Here is a 26,917-nt window from a genome sequence, read left to right on the forward strand (position 1 = left end):
AAGTCGAGTCGAGTCTGGAGTCATTGTCTTCCAAGTCAAGTCGAGTCTCAAGTTTTTACCCTCAAGTCCAAGTCGAGTTGCAAGTCGTCAAATCAATGACTCGAGTCGGACTCGAGTCGAGTCATCGAGTCTCGAGTCCAATACTCTGCTATCAGATAAGGTGTTTTCTTACAAGCTGGTAAATTAGTGAGAAGAGAAGAGAAGAGAAGAGAAGAGAAGAGAAGAGAAGAGAAGAGAAGAGACCCATGACGCGTTGTCCTTTGTGATTCCTTTTAAATGGCTGTGGGTTCCGATCACTTTTCCACTAGCCTACCAGTTTAACCGGAACTTTGCTAACCAAATACAGACATTTAGGGGCGTCGCCGGATTATACCTAATATGGAGTTTCCACTTCAGAGGCTACTTGGCGCTTGAAGTCAAAGCAAGCCGGTGGATTTACCAAACGCTTGCAATATTTACAAGCGATTAACTCCGTAATTATGGTCTTTGTCAGCCAATGTTGCTGCACGACTGTTTTAAACCAATGTTCTGCAATACAGGACAGTTAAAACTCCGTGCACAAGTAGGCCTATGTGGTTAAATAAATATAGTGTTTTTTTATCAACGTGGATTAGAATAATAGAATGGAAGTAAAGACAAAAGTAAAACCGTGAATTAACTTGCTCAACCTACGAATTTGAATCAACATTCATTTGTTTTCAGGCCGTTATGTAGTAATGTAGGCTACATTATAGGCTACGTGATGATGCGTCGCCCCCTCATCTCCCCGTGTCTCAGTCTCCCTCTCAGACTGAGCTTGAACTTGACAGTGCCTATAGGACTAGTAGCCATTTGTCGTTGTCGTAGCCTGACATTAAACGTTCACCTACAAGCACTCGATTAGGCAAACTGCAACATGTGGTAGCCTATAATCTCGAAGTTACACATAGGCTATACAATCATTTATAATGATTGAATTAATGAATTATGTATTTTCTTTTGTTCCACTCTAATGGCAGAGCATGCAAGCTAGAGACATAGCCTAATTCCGGTGCTATAGACAATTTAACCTCTATATGCTATTTGTATAAACTTTACGTTTTAACTGGAAGTTGTGCCGGTCACGGTGCAGGCTCACGGACTGCTCCTCGCTTCTGGTTTCCACGGGCTGACGTGCTGTGTGGACTGCCTCGCTTTGTGTAGCCTATCCATAAATGGTCATCTACGTCACGCAAATGTTCCACCCCCTATTTAATACAGGCAAACTGGAGTCCCCTATCAAGCTCCAATAGAGCAAGTAGCGCTGCTCTCGTGCAACCAACACCACCACCGTATACAGTTGATTCACTGACTTCATATTCTCCACAAGCAGACCAACAGTTGTCACTCACACTGGTTAGTAATAACAACACAGCTCTGGTTTAAGGACAAGGATATCCAGGGCTGCCTCCGCGGGAACTTGGATACAGCACAGACAGGATTCCTGCTCCTAAGTCCTCTCTCATATGACTGATCACCATCATCACCGTCTGTGTTTTCAACCTGAGAACACTGTTGCAACTGTCTGGATATCTGTTCGTATATAGCCTATACGCTGTCATCTCTATGTCTGACTGAATAAGTGCTATGACAGGGAAACTGGCGGACAAGCTCCCTCTTACCATGAGCAGTTTAATAAACACGATTCCCGACAGTCTCTACCCCGAGGAGGAGATCCCGACGTCTATGAATATATTCACCAGTACGGATTCTATTAACCATTATTCACAGATGAATACAGGTAAGGGTTTGATGACTTTTTATTTTTTATTTTTTTTCCTCACCAAAACTGTGTGTGGAAGTCATTCAAACTACTTTTTTGTGTAGAGCGTGCGGACAAGGCAACAGTTGTCTCCAGCGCTCGGTGCGCTCCTATCTGCCCGGCACCTGTTAGCGCTCGGCTGAGACGCACAAGCATGCAATAGATTCACCTATAGCGGCGCCTAATACTTTTTTAGGACAACTCTCTATATTAATTATTGCTTTGAATTAGGCTTATATGGGGTGAATTTAAGTTACCAAATAAGTGTGTACGTTTTAAGCGACAATGATTTAATCTATAATAATTCAACAATTCAAACAAGTGCTATACTTTTAATGCACTAGCCAAGTTGAACAACAGTTGTCTATTATGCCTATATGGGTTTACACTCGTTGAAACCCAGACAAGTAAAAATGACATGTTTAAAAGGTTGCGAAATAAAGGCTTGTTTTGCGCAAGCAAGCTATATAAATGTGCCTATTGTTAATTGGAATGTAACCTAAATAAAGGTTAAACGGCGTAGATTGAGATGAGCCTATAGGCTATTGATGACCCGGGCATATCAGTGCAAGGCTTCTTCAGACAGAGGTTTTCATTCATAATTTTATTAACGTCTATACAAATGTCCAGTCTGCTTCTATAGGCGTGTGTCGCCGCAGTTATTTCTGTTATAGGCCCGTATACCCTTTTGCATTCACTGATAGCCAACGTTGCGGAACCAGAGCACATTTTAAATGTCTTTAATACGATATTTGTATTGCAATTGAATGTAGGCCTAATGTACTTCTACATATTAATATGTAGTGTCGCGAGTTGACGTTAAATCAATTGGTATAGTCTATAGGCTACTTGTTGCATATAGGCATATAGCCTCACCTTTTGCCTCTGAGGTGATGGGTCAGTGTTGAGGATAACAATCATTTTATAGGCCGAGATTAGACTAATTGAAAATACCATGCTGTGTTAGATAGGTTACCTCGATCGCAATGAGGTTCCCCCGAGTCTGAAATAGGCTACACTTTTTTCTTTCTTTTTTGATGAGAAAATATGCTGATACTCTGAATGAGCTATAGGATTTAAATACAAAATCAACGTATTTGCCGTATAGCGCCAGTGTACACTGTTAAATGTACACTTTACAATATATATTCTAAATTAAATATAGGCCTAGACATTTTATATCTTTTGTGATAGGCTCCTTTTAGAAAAATAGGATATACACGTAATTCATATATAGGTCCACTCCAAACTGAAAATATGGAACAAGGTTGGATAAAACACACTTAAGCGTCCACTAGCCTACTGTATGATTAAATGCAGCATTGTATTGTTACATTTTAATTACCTGTTAAGTTTCACATTTTAAAAGACAAAATAGGATATCAAATTGTAAAAGTACAAGTGGTGTTACAGATGATGCAGGTGTTGATGTAATAATAATAGGCCTAATAATACTAATAATAAAAGATCACCACATTATTATATGCTAATCAATTAATCAGAATTTTCCACAAATCTACCTGTATAGGTCCTATAGTAGAATGGGATATACATTCATGTTATTGCTCAGGTTTGAACTAAAAAGCTAAAATCATTTGTGCTATACTTATGTTGTGCATTGTGGAAAACAGACAGTAATTACTAATATCCATTGAATACTGTGTAATTTCTTGAAATTTGTAAGGACAGTTTTATGGCTGTTGATGTCTTTTCAAAACAGTATAGAAAGAGTATGTAAACACCAAGGCATTGCCTCTCAAATCATTTCTGTATTTGATATGGAATAACGCTTTCAGATTAGCTGTAAAATACAACAGAAAAAAGCATTATGATAAAAGCATTTTGGCGAATGCTGCAAAAATGCTCACATCGCTATATTGACAGAGAATACTGACAGGAAGGTATTGAGAGTTGAATTTGCACGTATTTTCTTATCTTTTACAAATGTAATTTCCTTATTTATTTCTTATCTTTCTTTGGTGCGAATACTTTTTGAACCCGTGATCGTGGTCGTAGTGCCTCATAATCTGTCCTACTGTGAAAGGAATAAGATCTAGCCATTGAGTTTGTTTGGCTGTCCTCCAGTGGGACACAATGACTGGATCAAAGGGGGTGTTTAGGTCTTGATTTATGAGAGCTTGTGGGATCTGAGAGAGAGAGACACACACCACTGTCTCAGATGCAGCAGTCAGTCAGTTAACTTACAGGTCTGACAGCGCTCACATTTTCTTTATGAACTGTATTGGACTACTTTTATTTTTGACCTCTTTTTGGCAGATTATTATACAGGGATATGCAGCAAAGATGAATTTCGGAACTAACCAGGGATTGACACTGAAATCAAGCAAGTTCATATTTAGTATAGTTTATAGATTTTGGTTTTAGAGTGTGTTTCGTTCACAATCACAGTGTGTTCATCAGGTGTTCATTGAATGTTTTATGCAACTGTGCAAAATAATGATTTACATTATGTGTTTTACCCCCTTTAATTCAGATAACATCATGGATCTGGGCATGGGAAGTGAGAAAGGAACATCAGAGATTCAGTATGGATCCAGCTTCCAATCTAACCGCAGTGGACAGACTGTTACCTACCTGGGGAAGTTTGCCTTTGACACTCCGCCTTCAGGTGGCATTGGTGGCTCTGGATGGTGCTCTGATAACAATATAATTAGTTTAGTCAGCGCAGGAATCCTGGGCGTTTCACCATCACCTGGTACGGTAACAACCCAGACATCCTCTGCAGCCAGCATGGGTGGACAGACGTCAGACATGGAGCAAGTGTATGGTCCACCACTGCCTGCCTATTCTACCTGTGGTGACCTATACCAGGACCAGGTCTCGTTCCATCACAGCCCTGCTACCAGCACTGCCCTTGCATACTCCAGCAATGACTATCACTCAACCTCTAAACCATCCATGGATGGGAGCCTTTTCTCCATGATACCTGATTACAATCTTTTCCATCACCAAGGGGACGTTGGTGTCATGGAGCACAAGCCCTTCCAGACCATGGACCCCATACGGGTCAACCCTCCACCTATCACGCCACTGGAGACTATCAGAGCATTCAAAGACAAGCAGCAGATGCACCCTGGTTTCATTGGTGGGCAGCAACATATGCCACAGCACCACCCACCTCCACAGACTCTGACACTCAAACCCATCCGGCCGAGGAAGTACCCGAACCGGCCCAGCAAAACGCCTGTGCATGAGCGGCCACACGCCTGTCCAGCAGAGAACTGTGACAGACGCTTCTCACGCTCAGACGAGCTAACGCGTCACCTCCGCATCCACACGGGTCACAAACCCTTCCAGTGCAGAATATGCATGCGGTCCTTCAGCCGGAGCGACCACCTGACCACACACATCCGCACCCACACAGGCGAGAAGCCCTTCTCCTGTGAGTTCTGTGGACGCAAGTTTGCCCGAAGTGACGAGCGCAAGAGACATGCTAAGGTTCACCTAAAACAGAAAGACAAGAAGCCTGCTGACAAAGGCAGTGGGGCAGCTGGCAGCCACAACTCTCCCCCCAGTTCCTGTGGTAGTGTGGGGGGCAATAGTGGCAGCATCATGACCGTCACTACCTGTGCATAGACTGGACCGCCACTATGCCCCATAAAGAGACTGAGGAGGAAAGGATCATGCCCACTATGAGATAAATAGGTGACTTTTTACTCTCTTTTACACCCCTTTCTCTTTTGATTTGTCCTTTCTCTATTTTGAGATGGATGTCCTTAAATTGAGTAGGAGGGAAATAATGCTTACAGTCTCCTTCAAGTAATGCAGGGCCTGATATACTATAAGTTAACACAGTGCCAGCAAACAGAGAGGCATGTTCTGTCCAAAAAGCCACAGTAGATCAATATGTTTTGGAGGTGAATACACTTTCATGTAAAGTTTTAAGAGAATTTCTAAATCGAAAGGATGCCAGAATCCATCACAGGGGTTGAAATAGACATGATAGAAGAGAGTTGTATGCATTAATATTATTGGGTTGTTTAAAAGTGCAATTGGTTAAATTTGTGTACTGTCATGGATACCTTATTAGTGGCACTTGACTGTCCTCTTTTTTGTTGTTTTTGTTGAAATGTGGTATTTTTTATATTTGAATGTTGTTTTCTTAAAAGAATGTGCCAAATGTATTGTAATAACAGCCAACCTTGTTCTCATTATTGTGCCTGACATTTGCCAAACATAACAGCGATAACAACTTAGTGCACACATTGACTTCAAGGAAATATCACTCTACCAAAATGCTTGAAAATTGCTTATGAGATTTAAAGTTAACTGCACACAATTGTGCCATATCCAGTTATGGCTGAATCTGATTTCCTTGGGGGATATACAACACAAACAAATGTCTTGTCATGTTAACCATAGCTATAAAACAAACCCATTTGCAGCAATCACTGTCTTTGCCAAGACTTAGTTATTTAGAGTCACTCACATAGAATATATATATTATGGTCACATTGCAGTGAATTTATTTAAGTGAATGACCTGTATGCGAACACAACCTGTGGTCTGTAGCTCTGAGACATTGCTTTTTGGGCGTTATGTCACATGTTCATATGGTGGCTTCAAGTATAGTGTTACATCATGATAGCATTTCAAAGATTTTATTATTTTTAACAGCTCACAAATGTCTCTTTTTTTAGGTTGCAGTTATACCACGCAGCACATTTAGAATGCACATCCACCAACCCGTAAATGAAATACTGAAAGCATAAAAGACTAAACACTCCAGTGTCTGCCTCTGGCCGGTAAATCTGAAACATGCAAAAGCAGAGATAAGGATAAAAAACCAACACAATTAAGGCCTTTTGTCTGTGATTGACAGTATTAAGCATGTACTTAGACACAATGCAAAAACATATATATACTTAAACTACTTCATTTTTAATTACGAAAACATGAGCAGCACATTGTGTGAGAAGATTAAATATCTCAATCCATGTTTACAGCTTTTTACAATATGGAGAGACTGAGTTCTAAGGAGATGTTATTTTGTACAGTATGCAAATATATATGCAGGTAGCGTAGAACTTACATTTTCGTACCCAGACGGTCAAATGCACCATAATACAGTATTCAATTGTGCATTTTCCGTGCATGCCTACATGCACATTATGTAAATACAAATGTCTGCATACACAAACTTTCAATTGACTGAATGCTTGTGCAGAATATGTCTTAAGGCTTTTTTTTAACGTAGTTATACTATAATACAGAATATTTTATGGCCACAAATCATTGCAAAAGTCTGGAGCATTGAGACAATGCTGTATAAGATGTCGTATCTTTCATTTCATAAATACTTTGTACCGTGGTAAGTGGATCAAGGAAGCACTAATGTGTTCTCTGAATAAACAAAACACGAAAACATGCCTGCCAACCCCCATTTCCATTTTGGGCAAAATCAGAATAATCAATAATCAATAACCTCTATTATAAACAAATCTATATCAGCATTACACTTCTATGTGCATTTACCTGCACTCAAAAACGTGTGTTAAATGAGTAACCAAATGCAGACTGATGAATAGGAGACTGAATGATTATTTGTGCTTTACAGTGAAAGACATTAAAGGACAATGGAGATTTTGATATGTGAGTGCTACGATATTCTCGTCAAGATATGAGTAAATACCTCAGGTCACATACATCCTCTGAGCCTCTGGTGTACTGTATCTGAAAGTGTAATTGTTTTTGTAAATGCACAACTGTGGCCTGCATGGATGACAAATTATAAACTGATCTAGTAGTAAGTTGGTAGTAAATTAAGTTTCTCTGAAATATTATTTTGTTATGCTTTATACTTTCTTTTTTAAGGAAGGCTTTCTCCAAACTGATATAATTCAATAACAAGAAAGAAAGAAAGAAATAAAGAAAGACCTCAGTTAGTGTGGCATTTTGTTGACATTAGCTCAATAATGAAGCAAGATACTTACCAAGGCTAGAATGACATATACCCAAAGGTAAATCTGTCACTGTTCTTAACTATGTTATTTTCTGTTTGCGCTACACTGCAAATACTATACCCTACAATTTGACCAAAATAAGTGACCATTTACATAACAAGTGACACTAATCATACTTTAATTTGCCTAGAGCCACTCATCTAGTTTAAATCTCCATTTAGTGGACTTCATATTTCTCAGTATGCATTGGTTGTGTTCTCGCCATGTTAAGTGTGTGCTGGAGAAAAGACAGAGACATTGTTGAGGCATTGTTTTTGTGTGCTGGAGAAAATATTGTAATGGTCAGTGTGCAATTAAACTTAGGAAATATTGACTGACAAATGCAAAGGCCAAATGAGAGGTTTAGTAAAAGCGTGGCCACTGAGAAGACTAGCCTACGTTCACAAATGAGCATCCAAGGCCATGCTCCTCTTTTCCAGGGCAAACCAGTTTTCAGTGCTGTGCTTCCTGGCAAGTATCCACTTATTTTCCAATTAATTTGGCCTCAAACTATTTTCTCAGCTCATCTACATGGGTAAATGAACAGACCTCCTTGCACTTTGTGAGAGTTGAAGAGTTCACACTTACAGTACCGTCTAACTGTAAATAAATAGTTTGTACAATAAAAAATACATTTGAGTTAACCCATTCTACTGCAACGACAATGAAAACATCAACAGTTCCTCATGTAATTCTCCAGTGGATCACCCATGTTAAAAGTCTAAGATTCAGGTTTAAATAAATTCTTACACTGTCAAGTACAATTTTTTGTTAAATACTGATAAACACAGGCTCTGGTTCAACCCCAATTTATTTGACCAAAAACCATAGATAGAACAGAAACAAAAGCTGTCCAGTGTTACTAAAAGAGATGATGTGTCTGTCTGCCCTGTTCATTTGACACATGCTAGTGACAATGGATGCTTTTAATTATAGTATTGAATGTGGTCTCCATTGAAAGATAACTGTGTTTATCTTGCTATGTGTTAAGGAATGATACAGAGCAAGGCGTAGACTACACCAAAATATTTCCCAGAAGCCATGTAATTACAACTTTGCAAACTCAATGTATCATCGGTCACATCATCTGACTGTGTTTGTCTCCTTTGTTTTGAGACAGTTTTTCAATGGAATGTGAACGATAGATTTTACATGTGCAGTATATGACCCTACAGCCCCCCCCCCCACACACACACACACACACACACCTTCTTTGAGGCAGGCAGGCAGGCAGGCAGGCAGGCAGGCAGGCAGACAGACAGACAGACAGACAGACAGACAGACAGACAGACAGAACCACTGAATCCTGTGCATCAATGTATCTTGGTGGATGAATGGAAATGGCTGCTGCATAGTATTAAGAATAATAATGATGGTATGATAATGGTCAAGTATGGATTTTATTCATATGTCAATAATTTGTTCAATGTAACAAAACAGCCCCTTCTATAGCCTAATTTATTTTGTCCAAATAGGACCTCCTGTTTTTATGTTCTTTTTGAATGGTTATAATAACAAAAACAGGCCCTTAAATAGGAGCTTGCTTCCTCCTAGCTCTCTGCTCCATGTTGGATCTGTTCCAACATTAGCAGCCATCTTTGTGCCAAATTGGGTTGCAGGGTTGGATGATCAAATACAATAAGAGATAAAAACTCCACAGAACCAACAAATCATAGATGTAACCCCAGTCAGCTTAAAGCTGAAGGCAGCTTTGTGGCAAATGTTTATGTTTAGCTTTACTTGTTTGTTTTAGTCTAACTGAGGTTGGCCTTGGGCAATAAGGCAATTCAAGATATTGTTTTTTATTTTATTTTTTTAAGATTTTAATATTGTGTAGATATGATGGGCTACTCATCTCTTCGTGTGGACTAAGGTGGCATCAGGGATTATGTAGTCAATGTGTCATGGTGGCACTGCTGTTCAGATGCCTCAGTTTTTTGTGTTTTCCTTTTCATTACAGTATATCCTCATGATTTGCATGTGCACGAAAGTGTTTCAAACTGCCACCCTGAGATTCCAAAGGCGGTGGGTCAGTTACTTTATATGCATGAAAACAGAAGTCACATCGAGTGAAATGGGATAACTTTCAACAGCTAAAATAGATCAATTGGAAACACACACTGGGAATATGTTCTGTTGGCTTTTAAGAAAACGGGGTCTTGTTTAAAATGTTGTGGATGTTTTTAGCCTAATTCATGTTTTACTATACCTTATAATAAGGTCCTTTTATGAGCTGAATATTGTAATGGACTTTACTATAACCTTGTGAAGGGGAGATGTGCTCCCTTGTTTACTCGGCACTTCAGTTTGTTGTAATGCAACTGTTTAGTTATTTCTATGTAAGTACTTGAATAAAGAAAAGGATACAATTATCTTCCGTTTTTTATTTTTCTTGAATCAACACACACACACACACACACACACACACACACACACACACACACACACACACACACACACACACACACACACACACACACACACACACACACACACACACACACACACACACACACACACTTACCTGTTCTGACATTCCTGTTGATCCTTCCTACCTGTCCTTCCTGTTCTGACATTCCATATGTTGATCTGACCCCCCATGCCAAGGCGCCAGTGCTCGCTCAGCAGTCTGCCGTCTGCCATCAACCAGGCGGATGCGTGCATGCGACTTCACCACTTTAGTTCTCGCCCTCAGGGCGTCTTACTATGAAAACCTGCATTTCCCATCAGTTTGTCGGTCGGTTGGTCACGCCTCCATATATGGTCACGCCTCATGACATCACGCCTCCATATATGGTCACGCCTCGTGAGATCACGCCTCCATAGCCTATATGGTCACGCCTTGTGCCACACCACCATATATGGCCGTCCATATATGAAATCACGACACTGACCTCATCAAACCCTGGATATCCATACATGGAGAAGACTGGATCATCACCTAGATCTGCATATATGGAGCCGGCCAGCAACTTTACATCTGACCTCAAACCTAAAACCCTTAGATCTCCATATTTGGAGCTGACATTCCATATGTTGATCCTCCCCACCTGTCCTTCCTCTTCGATGTCTCCCTTTTGACTGATACCTGTCCATTCAAACTCTAGACGGGCCCACCCCAAAGTTATTAGTGCAGCCAGAAAACTAGAGTTCTCAACAGGCCCTGTACACTCAAGACACGCTCCATATATGGCCAGACCTCATCAAACCCTGTAGGCCTACACTCAAGACACTGCCCCCGCTGACACCCTTAGATCTCCATATATGGAGCTGACCTGTTCTGACATTCCATATGTTGATCTGACCTCATCAAACCCTGTACACTCAAGACACGCTCCATATATGGCCAGACCTCATCAAACCCTGTACACTCAAGACACTGCCCCTGCTGCAACCCATAGATTTCCATATATGGAGCTGACCTGTTCTGACATTCCATATATTGATCTGACCTCATCAAACCCTGTACACTCAAGACATGCTCCATATATGGCCAGTACATAATTAATTCCATATGTTGATCTGACCCCCCATGCCAGAACACACATTCGCCCACGTATTTTAATGTGTGTGTGTGTGTGTGTATATATATATATATATATATACACATTAAAATACGTGGGTCGGCGGTTCGAATCCCGGCTCCTACCCCCTTTTTGAAACTAGCTCCTCCTCCTACACACTTCCACTTGGTTTGAGCATAGATATATAAATCATGGAGACGGCTCTGGATGGGATGGGAATCCCAGTGCCATCTCTATTATTTATATATCTATGCTCAAACCAAGTGGAAGTGTGTAGGGCGAGTGGCGAGGAGCACTCCTGTCTACATAGTGTCCTTGTAGTTAGGTAAAGTTACCTTAAGTTGTGGCAAATCTGGGAAAAAAATGCTTACCACTAGCTTTCTTCACATATGTGTTCATAAAGGTGTCTACTATCACAGAAAAATTTGTTCCAACCCAACTCCCTTGGAAAACTTTGTGACAGCTGCTGAAAGTTGGGGTACCATACAATACATTATAAGGCAAAATGTTATACATTTCATTATGCTTTAAGTAGCATGTGACGTGTCAAACTAGGGGTTTTTCATCATTCTGAATCCATTCCAAGCATTAGTTTTGCACGAAAAACACTCCTTGGGCTAAAAATGGCCATAGCCGTCATCACAAATGTGATGAAAGCAGCACATTTGGGCATATTTGGGCAAGTGGCTATGGCCAAACTAGGGGGTCTATGGCCAAACTAGGGGTCAAACTAGGGGGTTTTCATGATTCCAAGCATTCGTTTTGCATGAAAAACACTCGTTTAGGCTAAATTCAGCCATAGAACTTGCCCAAATGTGCCCTAATGTCTCCAAATGTGCTGACCTCATCACATTTGTGATGACGGCTATGGCCTTTTTAAGCCCAAGGAGTGTTTGTCGTGCAAAACTAATGCTTGGAATGGATTCAGAATCATGAAAACCCCCTAGTTTGACCCCTAGTTTGGCCATAGACTCCATAGTTTGGCCATAGCCACTTGCCCAAATATGCCCAAATGTGCTGACTTCATCACATTTGTGATGACAGCTATGGCCATTTTTAGCCCAAGGAGTGTTTTTCGTGCAAAACTAATGCTTGGAATGGATTCAGAATCATGTAAACACCCTAGTTTGACACGTCACATGCTACTTAAAGCATAATGAAATTTATAACATTTTGCCTTATAATGTATTGTATGGTATCCCAACTTTCAGCAGCTGTCACAAAGTTTCCCAAGGGAGTTGGGTTGGAACAATTTTTTCTGTGATAGTAGACACCTTTATGAACACATCTGTGAAGAAAGCTAGTGGTAAGCATTTTTTTCCCAGATTACCTGAAATGAAATGAAATGAAATCTATATTTACCCAGGGTATCTGGGCTAAGCTCAAGAACTTGTTTCCAGCCAGGCCCTGCTCATAGAACACATTTCATCGTAGTGGTTCAATGCCTTGTTCAAGGGCACTTCAGCGGTGGTAATTTTAACGTGTCGGACGGCTGATTCGAACTAGGAACCTTCCGGTATCAAGACCGCGCCGCTATCCGTTCGGCCACCGCTGCCACCTAACTATTGGGCAAGACCATAGAGTATATAAGGCAAGACACTGAACCCCAAATTGCTCCCGATGTGCTGGTTGGTATGGCAATACAATACAACATCATAGCCAGGGGGATTACTAACAGAAAACATGAAAGAATTAACACAAAGCAACAGTTCTCGCAGCTTTCTTATTTTTTTTTAGTTATAAATTGTTTTAATGTACTGCTTGGCATCAATCTCAAATACAATGAAAGAAGGTTTTACTGTTGTTTAACTTGTTTCTGCGAAACAACTTCCTTTAAGGAAACACTCGTGGCTTCCTGTTCCTGTGCGGAGTGTTGGTGATTGTGATGTAAACTAAAGGGGGATGAAGTCCTGTGAAGACGTTAAATAAAACTACTCTGCGAAACTGGAATTATTACAGACATTCACACAAAATGAGCTGGTAAGTGAAAGTGTGCGTTTGTTACTAATGTTCATTTTGGAGACTGGCATATTTTAGCTCAACACATAAACACAAAACATAAACACACAACCGTTGTTGTTCTTGTCGTCAGACAAACGGATTAAAGGCTAATGGCTATATTTCGTAGAACGGGCGTGCTAACCCGACACAAATGACGTAATTTAGCCAACAAAGTGCCGCGTCGACACTTTCTTGTGTAAAAAATGTCGTCATTTTTGCCAAGCGACACTCGTGCGACGCAATGTATCCCTAGCTATGGGTCGGTCTATTTCCTGGTGTGGAACGAAAGGGTTCCACTCTCAAGAACTTTATGATGGTTCGGTTGGTTTATAGACGAACTTCTGCAAGTGCCGAATCAGGTTGAATAGAACATCAATTATAAAAATGAAGAGTTGAGCAAAATTGCAAATGCTCTAAATCGTTGATTTAGTCGTTAAACTGTACAATGTTAACGCAGACGACACGAATGAACGGCGGGGTCAGACTATTGCTTGAGTTCAAACTAACTTACAAAACATCGTCATTATAGTTGTCAGTTGGAATGTTTGTTAACCATAACGTTAGCTTAAAAGGCTTAATTAGATTCACCCTCCATGACAACATATCTTGTTTTTGGATTCTAAACTTGTAAAGGCAAGCAGTAATACTACTTACCGGTATTCTCTTTTAGCCACACAGTCATAATATTGTCATTAACCAACCAGCCAAATTAGAGTTGGGACGCTAAGGCTAAAGTCGGATATAACCTTTAAGCTCACTCATGTGTTTGAATGTATTTTTCTGCCAATGTGCAAAAGAGGCTGTTTTGTTTGTATGAGTTGCAAAGATGTAAAGATCTGTGATGTACTTTGAGGGTCACATACTAGCTGTGTGCAGAAGAGTGGGCACTGGAGAGAATTTGTCATGTATTTGTTGTTTGTTTTTTAAGACTGGGCACTATTTAGGGAAAAGAAACGGTGTAATGTGGTCCTCTGACCTGTGGAGCAGTAGTGAGTTGACGCTGTGATGGAGCTGCCACAGATTTAAAAAATGAAGAAGTGGTGTATCCGTGGAATCGTGGATTATTTTACATTTTGGCTAAAAGGTGTATTTTGTGAGGTGGGGGGCTCAGTGTTCCCACCAGGGAAAGTAGGCTTTTAACTCCACAAAATCGACTTTGTATTGGTGAGTAGCTAAGTGTAGTTTTTATTTTTACTGAAGTCGACAGGCTGTGCAGGCTTTGCAGCCTGTGATGCGTGTGCAGAGGCTTGAAAGTCCCACAGTCCCAATGCCAGTGAGTCGATGTGATCCCCCCCCATCTCATCCTTGGTCTGCCCGGGGGTCTCCTCCCAGTGGGACATGCACCGAGGACCTCCCTAGGGAGAGGCATCCTAAACAGATGCCCGAACCACCTTAAGTGCTTTACAGAGTCGAACGTAATCGATGCAAGAAGCACTACGCAATGGAGTGTGAGAGAAACTTCTCCCCTTACGTCAGCTCCCTTGCGTGATCCGTCGCGATCCGTCAGGTTGGGAATGGAACCCAACGCAAGCAAGAACCGGTCCTCGACACAAGCAGAGCAAAAGTACCCCTGGCAACCTTTGGCAGCAGAGAGCAAGAATGTTTTTTTTCTCCTCTGCTCGACGCGTGAATCTCGTTTGTGTCCGAGCATAGGCATGGCTGAGGCATGGTAACGCCCCGCCTGCCTGTGATTGGCCTACCGACACTGCCCGTCTTGACTGTCCTCCGAGACGCGAGGTTACTCCGTGGTGAGATTGACAAATAAATAATACAACAAGAGAGTGACAGCTTGACACGCGCGACAGAATGCAGCCTTGTAACTAACATGTAAGTTTTATTTTTGTAGAAGAGGCAAACTAATATTGTGTATGCCGTTTGCTTTGATTGAATAATTGATTGAACATGCACTCCATAATATGATTTGGGTGTGTTCTAAATAAAGTGTTAGTGTTGATTATCGTGTATTAATCTAATTAGTTAGCTAATATTATACTATTACACTAAAAAGGATAAAGATGAAGGGAAAATAGACCTTTTTATAGTACAATAATGTTTCAAGTTTACACAATAATCAACACAAACACTTTATTTTAGAATACACACAAATCAAATCATATTACGGAGTGCATGTTCAATCAATTATTCCATCAAAGCAAACGGTATAAACAATATTAGTTTCTACAAAAATAAAAGTTACAAGTTATAGTTCTCTTGTATCATACCGTACTTGTATTATTTCCCACCATGGAGAGTAACCTCGCATCTGACTATCCAGCATTATATCCACCTCGGTGGACAGTCAAGACGGGCAGTGTCGGTAGGCCAATCACAGGCAGCCGGGCGTTACCATGCCTATGCTACCATGCCGCCTATGCCAAACAATAATTTTTTTCAAACTCCTCTACTTTTGGCGGAGCATTAATCTGCTCCGCCAAAATTCAAGAAACTTTCATAATGACAATTTAAAGTGAATCCTACTTGATGCGACGTGCGTCCATTGATGGTACTGAGTTTGAAATGCCGCCACGTTCAAAAACGTATCCAGCAAACCAACTCCTCAAAAGTTATAGTATTCCATGGAAGCATATGGGATCAACACTTGCAAGCATAACATTTTAAATACCTTTTTAGAGAGGGTAAAACCACAACATAAACCGGAGTTTCACTTTTCTAAGGAGGTATTCTTTTTGCCTTGAAGTACAGTAAATGAAGGCAGTGTTGACAAAGCTTCGCTTTTTTGCCGTGAAAATCATGAAAGGCAGACAGGCATGGTTCTGCTCACTCAAGGACGCCTAAATTAATATGTATTTGACTGCGGACCCCCTTCTGAAAGATATTTTGTATGTGAGCTTGTAGATCAGCTATTTTCAAATAGCCAATGTGTATGATTAAAGTGGTTAAATTGATATTTATGATATTCATAAATTTAGCTGGGGACCCTTTGGAACTACTGGACCCCACTTTGAGAACCAAAGTGGTGTAGGTTAAAGGGCAACTTTAGTTTTTTTTCAACCAAGCGACGCAACTCACGCAGGGACTACCGGTATGGACTACCTTTCCAGGTGAAGAATTAGTGCCACCATGTAGTGCCACCATGAGGCCGATTTGAATAAATTGGGGTTAAGCTTTACTTCTTCCATGGCCTGCTGTGAGTCTGCGTGTGGAAGGTGAAACAGAAAATATTTTTGCTATTTTTCTTTTTACATTTTCTCATGTACCTCATGTAGTATCTATTACGTACCCCCATTTGATAAAATAAAATCAGCCATTTACGTGCTCAGTAGAAACCCTAACCGCTCTGTTATGTCTGAACTGGCCTAATATTTTGCCTCAGGCCTAGCCTGACCCCTAAACACTCGGGCCAGAGGCAGAGCAAGATTTTGAGCATTGAACAATTTTTTTGCTGGAATGCTACTAAAGCTTAATTTATGACAGAATTGCTTGCAAAAAAAGAATGTTTATAAGCCGACAATGTGTCACAATGTGACGCGTTATTGGTTTGCAAGCTACACTATCGCTGCCATCCGGTCATGTTGGCATGATTTTAACCACTCTGATCTAAACTACCACGCCAGAACATAGAGTTAACAATAAGATGTTTAGACATTGAAATGTCAGTCACTTTTGCTAGTAGCACCTTTCAACTATAATAGGCTTAAATGTCAGAGCTGCTCCAGTGTCCTCTCCTTCTTCACTGCTGTTACAGTATGTCCCATTTCTGTGATGCTCCATACCTGTCTGGGATTATGAGCTCCCAAAGTATGTGCCGAGTTTGGGTTATATGCAGAGTTTGGGTTATGTGCTGTGCACACAGTATATCAGGGATGGAAAGTAACTTTACTTGGTACCTGCCCCATCCTGAACACACGCTCGTGCAACCCGTCCCATCGCCATGGCGCGAGCACACGTTTAAATTGTTTGAGCGAAGCTATGTGTGGTGCGCTAATAACACAACCAACCTGGATTAGACCTAGGGGTAGGACCATAAAGTGGGCGATATGGTGATAAATATCCTTGAATCAAAATTCCTGTTGAATTGTTAATACAGAGATTCATTGCAGAATTCATTCAAACCTGATTGGTCTGTTACTCCTTTTTCCATAAATATAAATAAGCATAAAAACCGACATGAAAAAGAATCGTAATAAGATCGTGGATCGTGATACTGCTTGAAAGAGAATCGTGATATCGCCCACGCCTAATTTGACATGCACGTGACCCGTCCCCTCGCCACATTGTGAACACACACACGCGCTCGCACGTTTAAACTGTTTGAGTGAAGCTATGTGTAGACATCCACGTGCCACGTAAGCACGCATGGAGATGATATCCAAAGCAGTGAAAGCACCCTCCTGCTCCTAAAACGCAGTGTGTGTGGACATGGACCGTAAGTTAAAAGTTTTCAGCAATCTAATAGTAGCACCTGCGTTTGATTCATTCAGCCCATAGCTTGAGGGGCTATAACCATGGTGACGATAGAATGTTAAATGTTTACATAAAAACACGAATAAACAGCTTACGTTTTGGGAAAGTTTCAGGGAGTTTCATACAGTACATGCCATTTTAAATATTTTTCAGCTTATAATTCATGTCTCATTCACACCAAAATGTCTGTGGCTATATGTGTCCCTGCACACAATGTTGTGTGTATGTGACAGAGAGGGGGAGATAGACAGTAAGGTTCTTTGTCTACCATGATTAAGAATTAGGTCGCATTTAGGTGTGCGTTTGTGCTCGTGTATCTGCATTTTATACATGTTCATTGTGTGTGTTGATCACACGGTCCATAATGCTTTTCTCTATTTGAATGTTTATTACATGGCTTAGTAGTTGAATGGGTGATTCTGATTGGTCAATCACTGAATTAAGGTGACTGTTAGACTGTTAATATCATGAAATATGAACTTTCCCAGATGTTAAATGATGTCCTCCTGAGATACCTTTACCTATATATCAAGTTACACATATGTCTATCTAATTTATTTTGCTCGAAATTGCACTAGAGCGATAGCCTGGCTCCAGCCTCTGAATCGCTAGCCACGGCCATTAAAAAAAAGTTCTTGCGATTCAGTTATGGTGACTGTTCATGGCGGATTGAAATGCTGATACCGCGGCTACGGCCAATCAGCACCGTTTCAACTCTATGACGTCAACAACAGCACTGGACCAAACATAAACAAACATGGCTGCCCCCGCTGCGGTACTTAAAAGGGTACTTTGAAAAACAAAGAAGGGTCCCGCACACTGTCGGAAAACTTGCCAAAAATGTTGTTCAACGTTTCGGTCTATTCGACCTTCATCAGGACAGACAATACAGGGCACAGCCCCCGCTGCGGTAACTTGCGACTGTATCGATCTGGCTATTAAATCGCCCTTTGATAAATCATTTCTTTACAGAAACAACAGGAACATCTTCATCCGACATATTTTTTGTTTGTTTTACATACTGTACTAGTAGCTAGGGGATGACATTACCATGATCCACTAAGTATTTCATTCACAATTTTTTATGTTATTTGGATGATCCTAAGGATCATAAAAACAATGAACGATTACTATTGCAATTTATTTTGGGTCACACCCCTTGTTAGCTTAGATTGACTGGCCTACATTGACATCGACATCATCTGCTTTGCTACTATTTTGATTGGTTTGTGTGAACCAGTCGTCAAAGACTGCCGCTTTGGCAACACCCATCCCAGAAACGGCTGTCGTGGGAGGGCTTTCAATAATGAAGTGAAACAAAATGAAAATTCATGCTGAGGCTACTAGAGCGATGCATTTGATTTGAGGTGCCTTGCATGGTTGGTTTCCTCCACCGTCGGTGTGTGAATGGATGAATACAACGCACATTGTAAAGCACTTAAAATGAAGGTGGCAAGGTGCTAATATATAAATACACAATTATTAACATACCTCTTGAATTTAGACTGTTAGAATGGTACTGTAGTCTCTGAACATGCTTTACTGAGTTGTTGTCTCCACCAGGCCGAAGGCATGGGGAGAGAGTATGTTTTGCACTCCGTCCGTCCGTGCGTCCATCCGTCCGTCCGTCTGTGAACAGCTAATCTCCGGCACCGTTAACCCGGTCGATGCCACAATTTTGCACACACACTCCCTGGATGCCAACGATGAACCTCTGCCCCACAATTTCCAGAACGGCCTGTTATAGCGCCACCAGGAGGCAGGTCGACTTTTGAAAAACACATTTTTGGATATTACTCCTCCAGATTCTGTCCAAAAATCCCGCAAATCGTTACACACTATCTCTACAGTCATGTGTTCAAGATGGATCTGTCCGATATTTCATATTCCATCCTGGCTAACATTGGCTTTCAAAGTTTGCAGGCTTGGCCCTTTTGAAACAAAAAGCCTCAAATCGTGAACGCAGCGTGCAATTTACGTGAAATCTTTCACAGACTTTCCTACTAGGCTGAGGAATATATCCCACCCTTTTCACATTGGCCTGTTATAGCGCCACCAACAGGTGGATTTTTACAAAACACATTTTTGGAACAAAATGCCTCAAATCATCCAATTGCCATCAATGGTGTAAGAACAAATGGCACCCTTTTCACATTGGCTTATTATAGCGCCACCAGGAGGCCACAACCTGACCTGGCCTGGTGGAGACCTGTGCCCCGAGGGGCACTTTTTCTAGTTTCATGTGGATTTGCCTTTGGAAGCCTCTAGGTTAGATGGTGGTTCTCAAACCTTTTAGCTCAAGACCCAAAAGAGAAATTTTACATCTCCCTGCGACACAAACTAGTAAAATCACACCCATGTGAACTGAGTGGTGCAACTCCGTATGGGGGTCCCTGGGGGGTACCCGGAACCTCCAGACCCACAGGGTCCCAGGGTGCCGTTCCGGCGAGCCGGTCCGCGTCCGAAACGGTTCGAGAAATGACAGTTACCGTGTGGGGGTCCCCGGAGGTCCCCGGAACATCCAGACCCCCAGGAGCACGCCCAGGGGGCCAGGCCGGTTCCGGCGAGCCGCCCAGCGTCCGAAACGGTTGAGAAATGACAGTTACCATGTGGGGGTCCCCAGGGGGTCCCTCTACTGTACTGTCACACGTGTGTGTGTGTGTGTGTGTGTGTGTGTGTGTGTGTGTGTGTGTGTGTGTGTGTGTGTGTGTGTGTGTGTGTGTGTGTGTGTGTGTGTGTGTGTGTGTGTGTGTGTGTGTGTGTGTGTGTGTGTGGAGATCGGCTATTTTCACTTCTGAAAATTACAATTACATTTAATTCTTTTCTATTTTACTTATAAACCATTATTTATTTTATTTTTGAAAATCTTTTGAAATAATAAAAAAAAAACAGAAAAATCGCTCCGTGACCAACAATTGGGACCTATAATAATTTCATCAAAATGAATTGCATCCTGCCCCATTTTCACTATCATGGTCGGGGAGAGCCAGTGGACATGCAAGACAGCGTCACTTGGCTAGGCCAGACAATCAATGGCTGGCAAGCGACATGACCACCAGCACGCACGGCCAAACACAAGGTCAAGAGTGGGGTGCAAGACCAGTGAAAAGAGCCCTTTATTGGCTCTGCTGACAGATGCATTCCACTAGAGCCTGTACACTTGCTTGTATGACGCGAAAGGATTGACTCTAGGGTCATTGTCAGAACAATTCCACTCCTAGTGTCTTCAACTAGCCCTCTGTGCTTTGTGGAATATGCTAGTTTTGGTGATGCGTTAACCCCTCTGATGGCATACGCTTTCAACATTTTAGGGAAAAGCCATTACTTCTTCCACGTTGATGCATAATCTGGCCCGGTGAAGAAGACTGTTCCTTTGTCTTTGCTTACGTGCAGACTGGACAAGAGTGACGTGTAGCCCATTGGGTCAGAGCAATGATCAGATAAATGATTTCAACTATGCCTAGTGGTTCTTATGACAGTTACTTACTGTGTCACAAAGAGGTTTTACAACTATTTAGCCTTGAATGTAGCCTACGCCGTATCCGTTATTTCCTGGGATTAAAAAGGAAGAAGTACAATGTTGCCTTTTTTGTTTAACTACACCTACGTTTCACTACCGCTCCGACCAATATGCCCATCTCGCTCTAATGCGCTGTTTCATCTTCTTTTTGGTCCAAACAGTGATGTCACACTTCCCGTTGGATTTCTGAGTTCTACTATATACAGTAGATATCAGCAGCACTACATGTCATCAACAGGCCTAGATATATTCTTATTTTGTGGTAAGGTCCAAATTATAGTTCTGTCCTTATAAGACATGGATGATGTGCTTTCACAGAAGTAGAGTAACCAATGTTTCTAAATGTGACTGACCCTGCTGAAATATCACTGTGTGAGGAAACATCAGAAATGATTCTCACGGCAATTCTCCATCTGGTTGGTTGCCATAATTCTTTTGCTATATTTGCCTGTAACACATCACTACTTTGTGGTTGTCCTTACTCAAATGACTACATTTGGAACAAAAAAAGGTAACAGATTTTCTTACATTTTAGTACATTAACCCATTTTGGACTGAAGCCGATTCTAAAAAGCCTTCTAAATCCTCACCTAAGTTTTCTGAAAAACTTCAAATATTTATATAGCAGCATCAATTTCTTGTCATTTTTGAATACTGTACATACTGTACAGAACCGCAAGAGGGGTTCCCGTCCAGAACGGTTAGAACGCCTAAAGGGGTTCCCGCCCAGAATGGGTTAAAAGGCAGTTGTCCAGAACCCCCAGCTTTACAATTATGTTATAGCAACTTCACACCAGATGTATACATTAGTGAAGGCTGTGATATTACATACAGTTCATATATTACATATACAGTACACAGCCATGCCCTCCTGGTTGGGGAGTCATCAAGGCAGCATTTTAATTTGCAAAGCCAGAGCTCCTCACTGAGAAAGTAGACAAAACGGATATTGTGACTTAAATCACTCTAGATCAGGTTGTAATTCTGTTGGTTAGGTTTATATGAACATCTTCTGGTCTGGAACATGAATGTACCATCATGAAATTACTAATACAATGTCAAGAAAGCATGCATTGTCTTCGCAAAGCTCACATAGATTATCAATTACTGTTCAAGGAAGTAAAGTCTTGGTTCCCTGTGTTCCCTATGTTCCTGAATATTCTAGTATAACATTTAAATTGTTTTTGTGTTTTTTTTGTGTTTACATACTTAGTTACATACTGTACAGTAGACTTATCATTACATCATCAAATTCAAGTTAATCACTATATTGTTTCTTTTTTAAAGTGATTAACAAACAAGCTGCATTTTTTTTTATCATGACTGATGTGATCTTTGTAAAGTTAGGCTTGTCATCTGGCAGATGTTGAAAGATGATGAGTCATCCAAGATGGAGCTGAGGAATTTCAGTGGGTGACAAAGTTTTCCATATTGGTGTTTGTGTGTGGAGTGAAACTAACTTTAAATTCTTATCTGAGTTGTGGGGCATTTTCTGCTTTACTCTTAAAAGTGATTGAGTAGAGATTACTAGAGAAACTCAAAGACATGCAGCAAAGCCCTCAGGATTGATTTGAACCCAAGCCTCCTGCAGGGAGGTGCATTACTGCATTTAAAAAATGTTATTATTGATTGATTGGATCCCACCACAGCCCATAGTTATGATATAGCTAGAGAGCGGATCACAGCCCGCTGTAATTGGCCAGTAGTGAGCTGCTTGCGCATAGTGTGCGCAAAGTTGACGGCCAAGATGATTCGAGAAATGCCATCAGCTCACAGAAGTCTTTCTCCTCGCTCATCTTGGCCGTCAACTCGGCGCACACTATGCGCATTGCACAGGAAATAATCAACCACTCACCTGGTTAGCCTCACGTAGCCAGCCATACTATCATCACTGCGTGGATTATTATTATTATTTTCGAGTGGTGCAGCCACTGCATTGTCCAGCAATGTGGGTCCCTGGGTCTGTCCGCGCACGGAAATAGCGTCACGTAACTCTGGTTGTTCCGGGGACCCCCCGTGGACCCCCACACGGTGTATCTGTCATTTCTCAACCGTTTCGGAGTCGCGGGGCGGCTTGCCAGAACCGGGCCGGAACCCTGGGTGCGTTCCTGTGGGTCTGGAAGTTCCGGGGACCCCCACACGGAGTTGCACCACTCCGTTCACACGGGTGTGATTTTCTTTTTGCAATGGCAGATTTGTCTGGCTATGCGAGACTAGTGAATGCTACTGTTGTAGCCTACGGATAAACACATATTTACAAAAACATTTTTTATTCTGGCTTTGATACAAATTCTAAACATGATGGGTGCGGCTGCAGAACTTGTGGTGCTGAATGCAGTCAATGCACTGTTGCACTCTCCTGTCAAGTGTCAACTGATACGCAGCCCAAAAAAAAAGAGAGATAAAAATCGATCAACTAATCAGTAGACGGTAAATGCCCCCGACATGTCGACTCGCCAAATACTGAGTCGTTCACATGATTTCATATCCATTATGGAAAAATCACACCTGTGTGAAGTGAGTGGTGCAACTCCGTGTGGGGGTCCCCGGAAGTTCCAGACCCACAGGAACGTGACCAAGGGGCCGACAGAGTTACTGTGTGGGGGTCCCTCTAGTCTATGACAAAATAGGTCATAGACCTATCAACATGTCATGCGTTGTGGGCTTGTAGATCAGCTATTTTGATACACTGTGACTAGACCTGTACGTGCCGTCGGCCACCGGCCTACTTGAGAACGATGCAACTTGGGAACCTAATAATACCTGTTGTCAACTTGTTGTCAACTCTCTGTATGTACCTGTGACTGAAGAGGGCAAACTGACTGACTGTGAAAGTGGACTGGTTAAGTAATCAATTGTCAGCTGTGGGTGTGGGTTGCCATGGCAATCAATTGGCTGAGGCAGAGGCTGGAAATTGCACAGGTGAGAGGACTTGGCCTCATTAGGCCCACTGGCAGAACCTGACCAGAGCCTTTTGTGGCGGTTCTGGAGAACCGTGGAAAGTGGGAGAGAGCGCATGGAGTGCGTTTATACAGCGGCATCCAGTGACCAGTACTGATGTCACGCTGCCCGCTAGTCACGTTGACGTTGGCTCTGATTATTATTAACATCTCTGTAAATGTGTGTGGGATTGTCCCACATTACTACTCACACAAGTACTACATTTGCAGGAATTAATATGCACAATTGTTGCAGTGCTACACCGAAATGCAGGCCCTGACACTGCCATTAGGCCACAGAAGTACCTCCACACTAATTGTTTTTCCACATATGTTTAATGTTTTTTGAAATATTATATTTGAATTTCATAGTGGAAGTCAATAGGGCTCTGATCCGTCTGAAACTTTGCCCAAATTTGGAATCATTCAAAGGAAAGTCATCAAATTTCGGTTGCATTCAAATGGATGTTAACGGTTTCATTTTACATAATAGCAAAATAATAAGTTTCCCTTCAGACACATTCCTATATGACAAAATCCCTGTCATGTTCTTACCAACTTTAAAGTCGTGTTTTTTCAATGTTTCAATTTTGCCAGTGAATATATATATATATATATATATATATATATATATATATATATATATTAGAGCTGGGACTCGATTAAAAAAAATAATCTAATTAATCAGAGGCTTTGTAGTTAATTAATCTCGATTAATCGCATTTTAATCGCATATCAATATTCAACCCGAGAAACCTTTTTTTTCAAATGTTTTTTGGTATCCCAGTGAATAGTGACTACGGGATTCCACTCATCTTCAACATTTTACTGTCATTAATATACCTTAGAGTTGTTGTGTGGATATAATAAAGTCCCCCCCATTCTGTGTTGCCTAGAACTGGAGGTCTGAAAAAAAAACAGTAACATTATGAAGTACATTTTTGTGATGTCACTGAGATGTACTTCATAATGTTACTGTTTTTTTCAGACCTCCAGTTCTATAGGCAACACATAATGGGGTGACTTTATTATTTCCAGTGCACACAACAACATAGAAAAATGTTGAAAATGAGTGGTATTCCCCTTTAAGCAATACAACTTTTTTATCCCAACAGATAAACAAGAGCAGCAAGTGCCTATATAGTGTCTTCAGTGTGTATATGAATACTCAAATGTGCTTTACATGGCGGGGCATGAGAACAAATAAAAACAACTTTATTATGGGGGAAACATTTCACATGAGGTTGGGGCTGACCCACGCTTGCTACTTCAGTATGTTTCGCATCGAGGACAGCTTGACAGCTTCGTGCTGTGGTGAAATCACTGCGCGTCTCCGGTGGTCTGTGAGACATGTTAAACTGAAGCAGCTAGCAAGCCTAGCATAGAAGCTAAGGTTGGTCATAAATGGATCCTTTCCCTGACATTGCACACAGCCATGCCGCTATCCACACGTCCATCCGATAGCTTTTACATCTAAATGTCTTTTGGACTTTGGGCTTTCTGACGGAGCTGTAGCCTGTAGTGTAGAGTGAACAACTGCTGCTGCTGCTCGCGTGCCGCAGCCTATTCAGTACTACTAGAAACGCACCCAGTGAGAAACGTTCCGCGGTGGAAAAAAAGGTGCGATTAAATGCGTTAATTTTTTTAACGCGTTAATTTTTCTGTAGTTAATTAATCTCAATTAACGCGTTAAAGTCCCGGCCCTAATATATATATACCATTTTCTGAAGGTGGGCAATCTCTGCTAATGGCAAGAAGTCCAAATTAGACTGGTCCTCTTAAGCGTGATTTCTGGATCTGAAAGTCACTGAAATTTTAGGTCTAGAGTTATATACAGTGCAGTCATGTACAACACAATTTCCAACAAATCAAAGGGCTTTCTTCATGTAAAATAAAATGAGCAGTACGTGTCTAGGATACTTTCTCTCCAACCAATGGAAGCAGGCTTTTACCTGTAATTCATATTAATCCTTAACCCTTACATGGCCATGTTAGGTTTCATGATTGAGCTGTCATCAAAAGGATCTTCCCCACACAATCACTTGTGCCCAGGTTGAACAATAGAGCTCTTCCTCACACCCTCTGTCTTCCATCTCATTAGTCTACACACCTTTCTTTTGACGCAGCTGCTACCTCACCCAGCCTGTCAGCAGCAACTGTCCATCATGTACCTTTAGATTTCAGGCTATTAGTGTCACATCAATGACAACTTGCAGCCATGTGTGGTGCTAAAGCAAGCATTCTCTTTCTCGTGGATTCCCAAAGACGAGCATGGTTTGGAAGGGGGATAAAACGCATAAGAAGAAGGGAAATATGCTACAGTACTTCAACTCGGAGTGGGGGATCTGTAACTAGGGTGTCTGGTTTTGTATATTTTTTTATTAAGAGTACAACTTTGGATTCCATTCTGAAAATTAGGTACAACTACACACCTTATCTGTAGTCTGTGCTGCCTGCAGTTGCCCTATATCTATTTCTTGATTGAATTGCAGTTTTGGATTCAAGTTTTGTTTTATAGGCAAGCTGTGGCTCTGGCTTTGTTGTTTCAAGTCTGCTGTAAACCTTAGACTGAAGGGGTGCCCAGTTGCCTAAAAATACCACAATTGTGATTTATGGCTTTTTGCACAATATAGCATGTGTGTCTGTGTTTGATTGGTGGCAGGGCGTTCTGCAGAAAAGCCACACAGAGCACAGGGGACAACCACTTCTAATTAGTGATATCCGGCTGCAATGGGAGCCAGATGTGTCGACGAGTGATGACAGGA

At 41.4% G+C, this 26,917-nt stretch overlaps 2 protein-coding genes across 2 annotated transcripts in view; both read left to right on the top strand.

The window, feature by feature from the left end:
- The first annotated feature begins 1,413 nt into the window (after nt 1–1,413).
- egr3 (early growth response 3) lies at nt 1,414–6,451 on the top strand. The gene is made up of 2 exons (XM_079515769.1): nt 1,414–1,759; nt 4,275–6,451. The coding sequence occupies exons 1-2, from the start codon at nt 1,606–1,608 to the stop codon at nt 5,375–5,377; spliced, it is 1,257 nt and encodes a 418-aa protein (XP_079371895.1). The 5' UTR covers nt 1,414–1,605; the 3' UTR covers nt 5,378–6,451.
- A 6,637-nt stretch (nt 6,452–13,088) lies between these two features.
- bin3 (bridging integrator 3) overlaps nt 13,089–26,917 on the top strand; it is a 41,541-nt gene continuing 27,712 nt past the window's right edge. Inside the window, exon 1 of the mRNA XM_079515895.1 lies at nt 13,089–13,247. Coding sequence (XP_079372021.1) covers nt 13,240–13,247 — 8 coding nt within the window. The 5' untranslated portion in view covers nt 13,089–13,239. The remainder of the gene's footprint in view (nt 13,248–26,917) is intronic.

This window comes from Electrona antarctica (assembly GCF_951216825.1).
Source record: "Electrona antarctica genome assembly, chromosome: 12".
Classification (NCBI taxonomy): domain Eukaryota; kingdom Metazoa; phylum Chordata; class Actinopteri; order Myctophiformes; family Myctophidae; genus Electrona; species Electrona antarctica.

What these genes read in the sequence shown, in the direction of transcription:
- egr3 (XM_079515769.1), top strand. Translation starts at nt 1,606, where the DNA reads ATGACAGGGAAACTGGCGGACAAGCTCCCTCTTACCATGAGCAGTTTA. An exon ending in TTATTCACAGATGAATACAG is followed by an intron (nt 1,760 to 4,274) that starts GTAAGGGTTTGA and finishes CCTTTAATTCAG; the next exon opens with ATAACATCATGGATCTGGGC.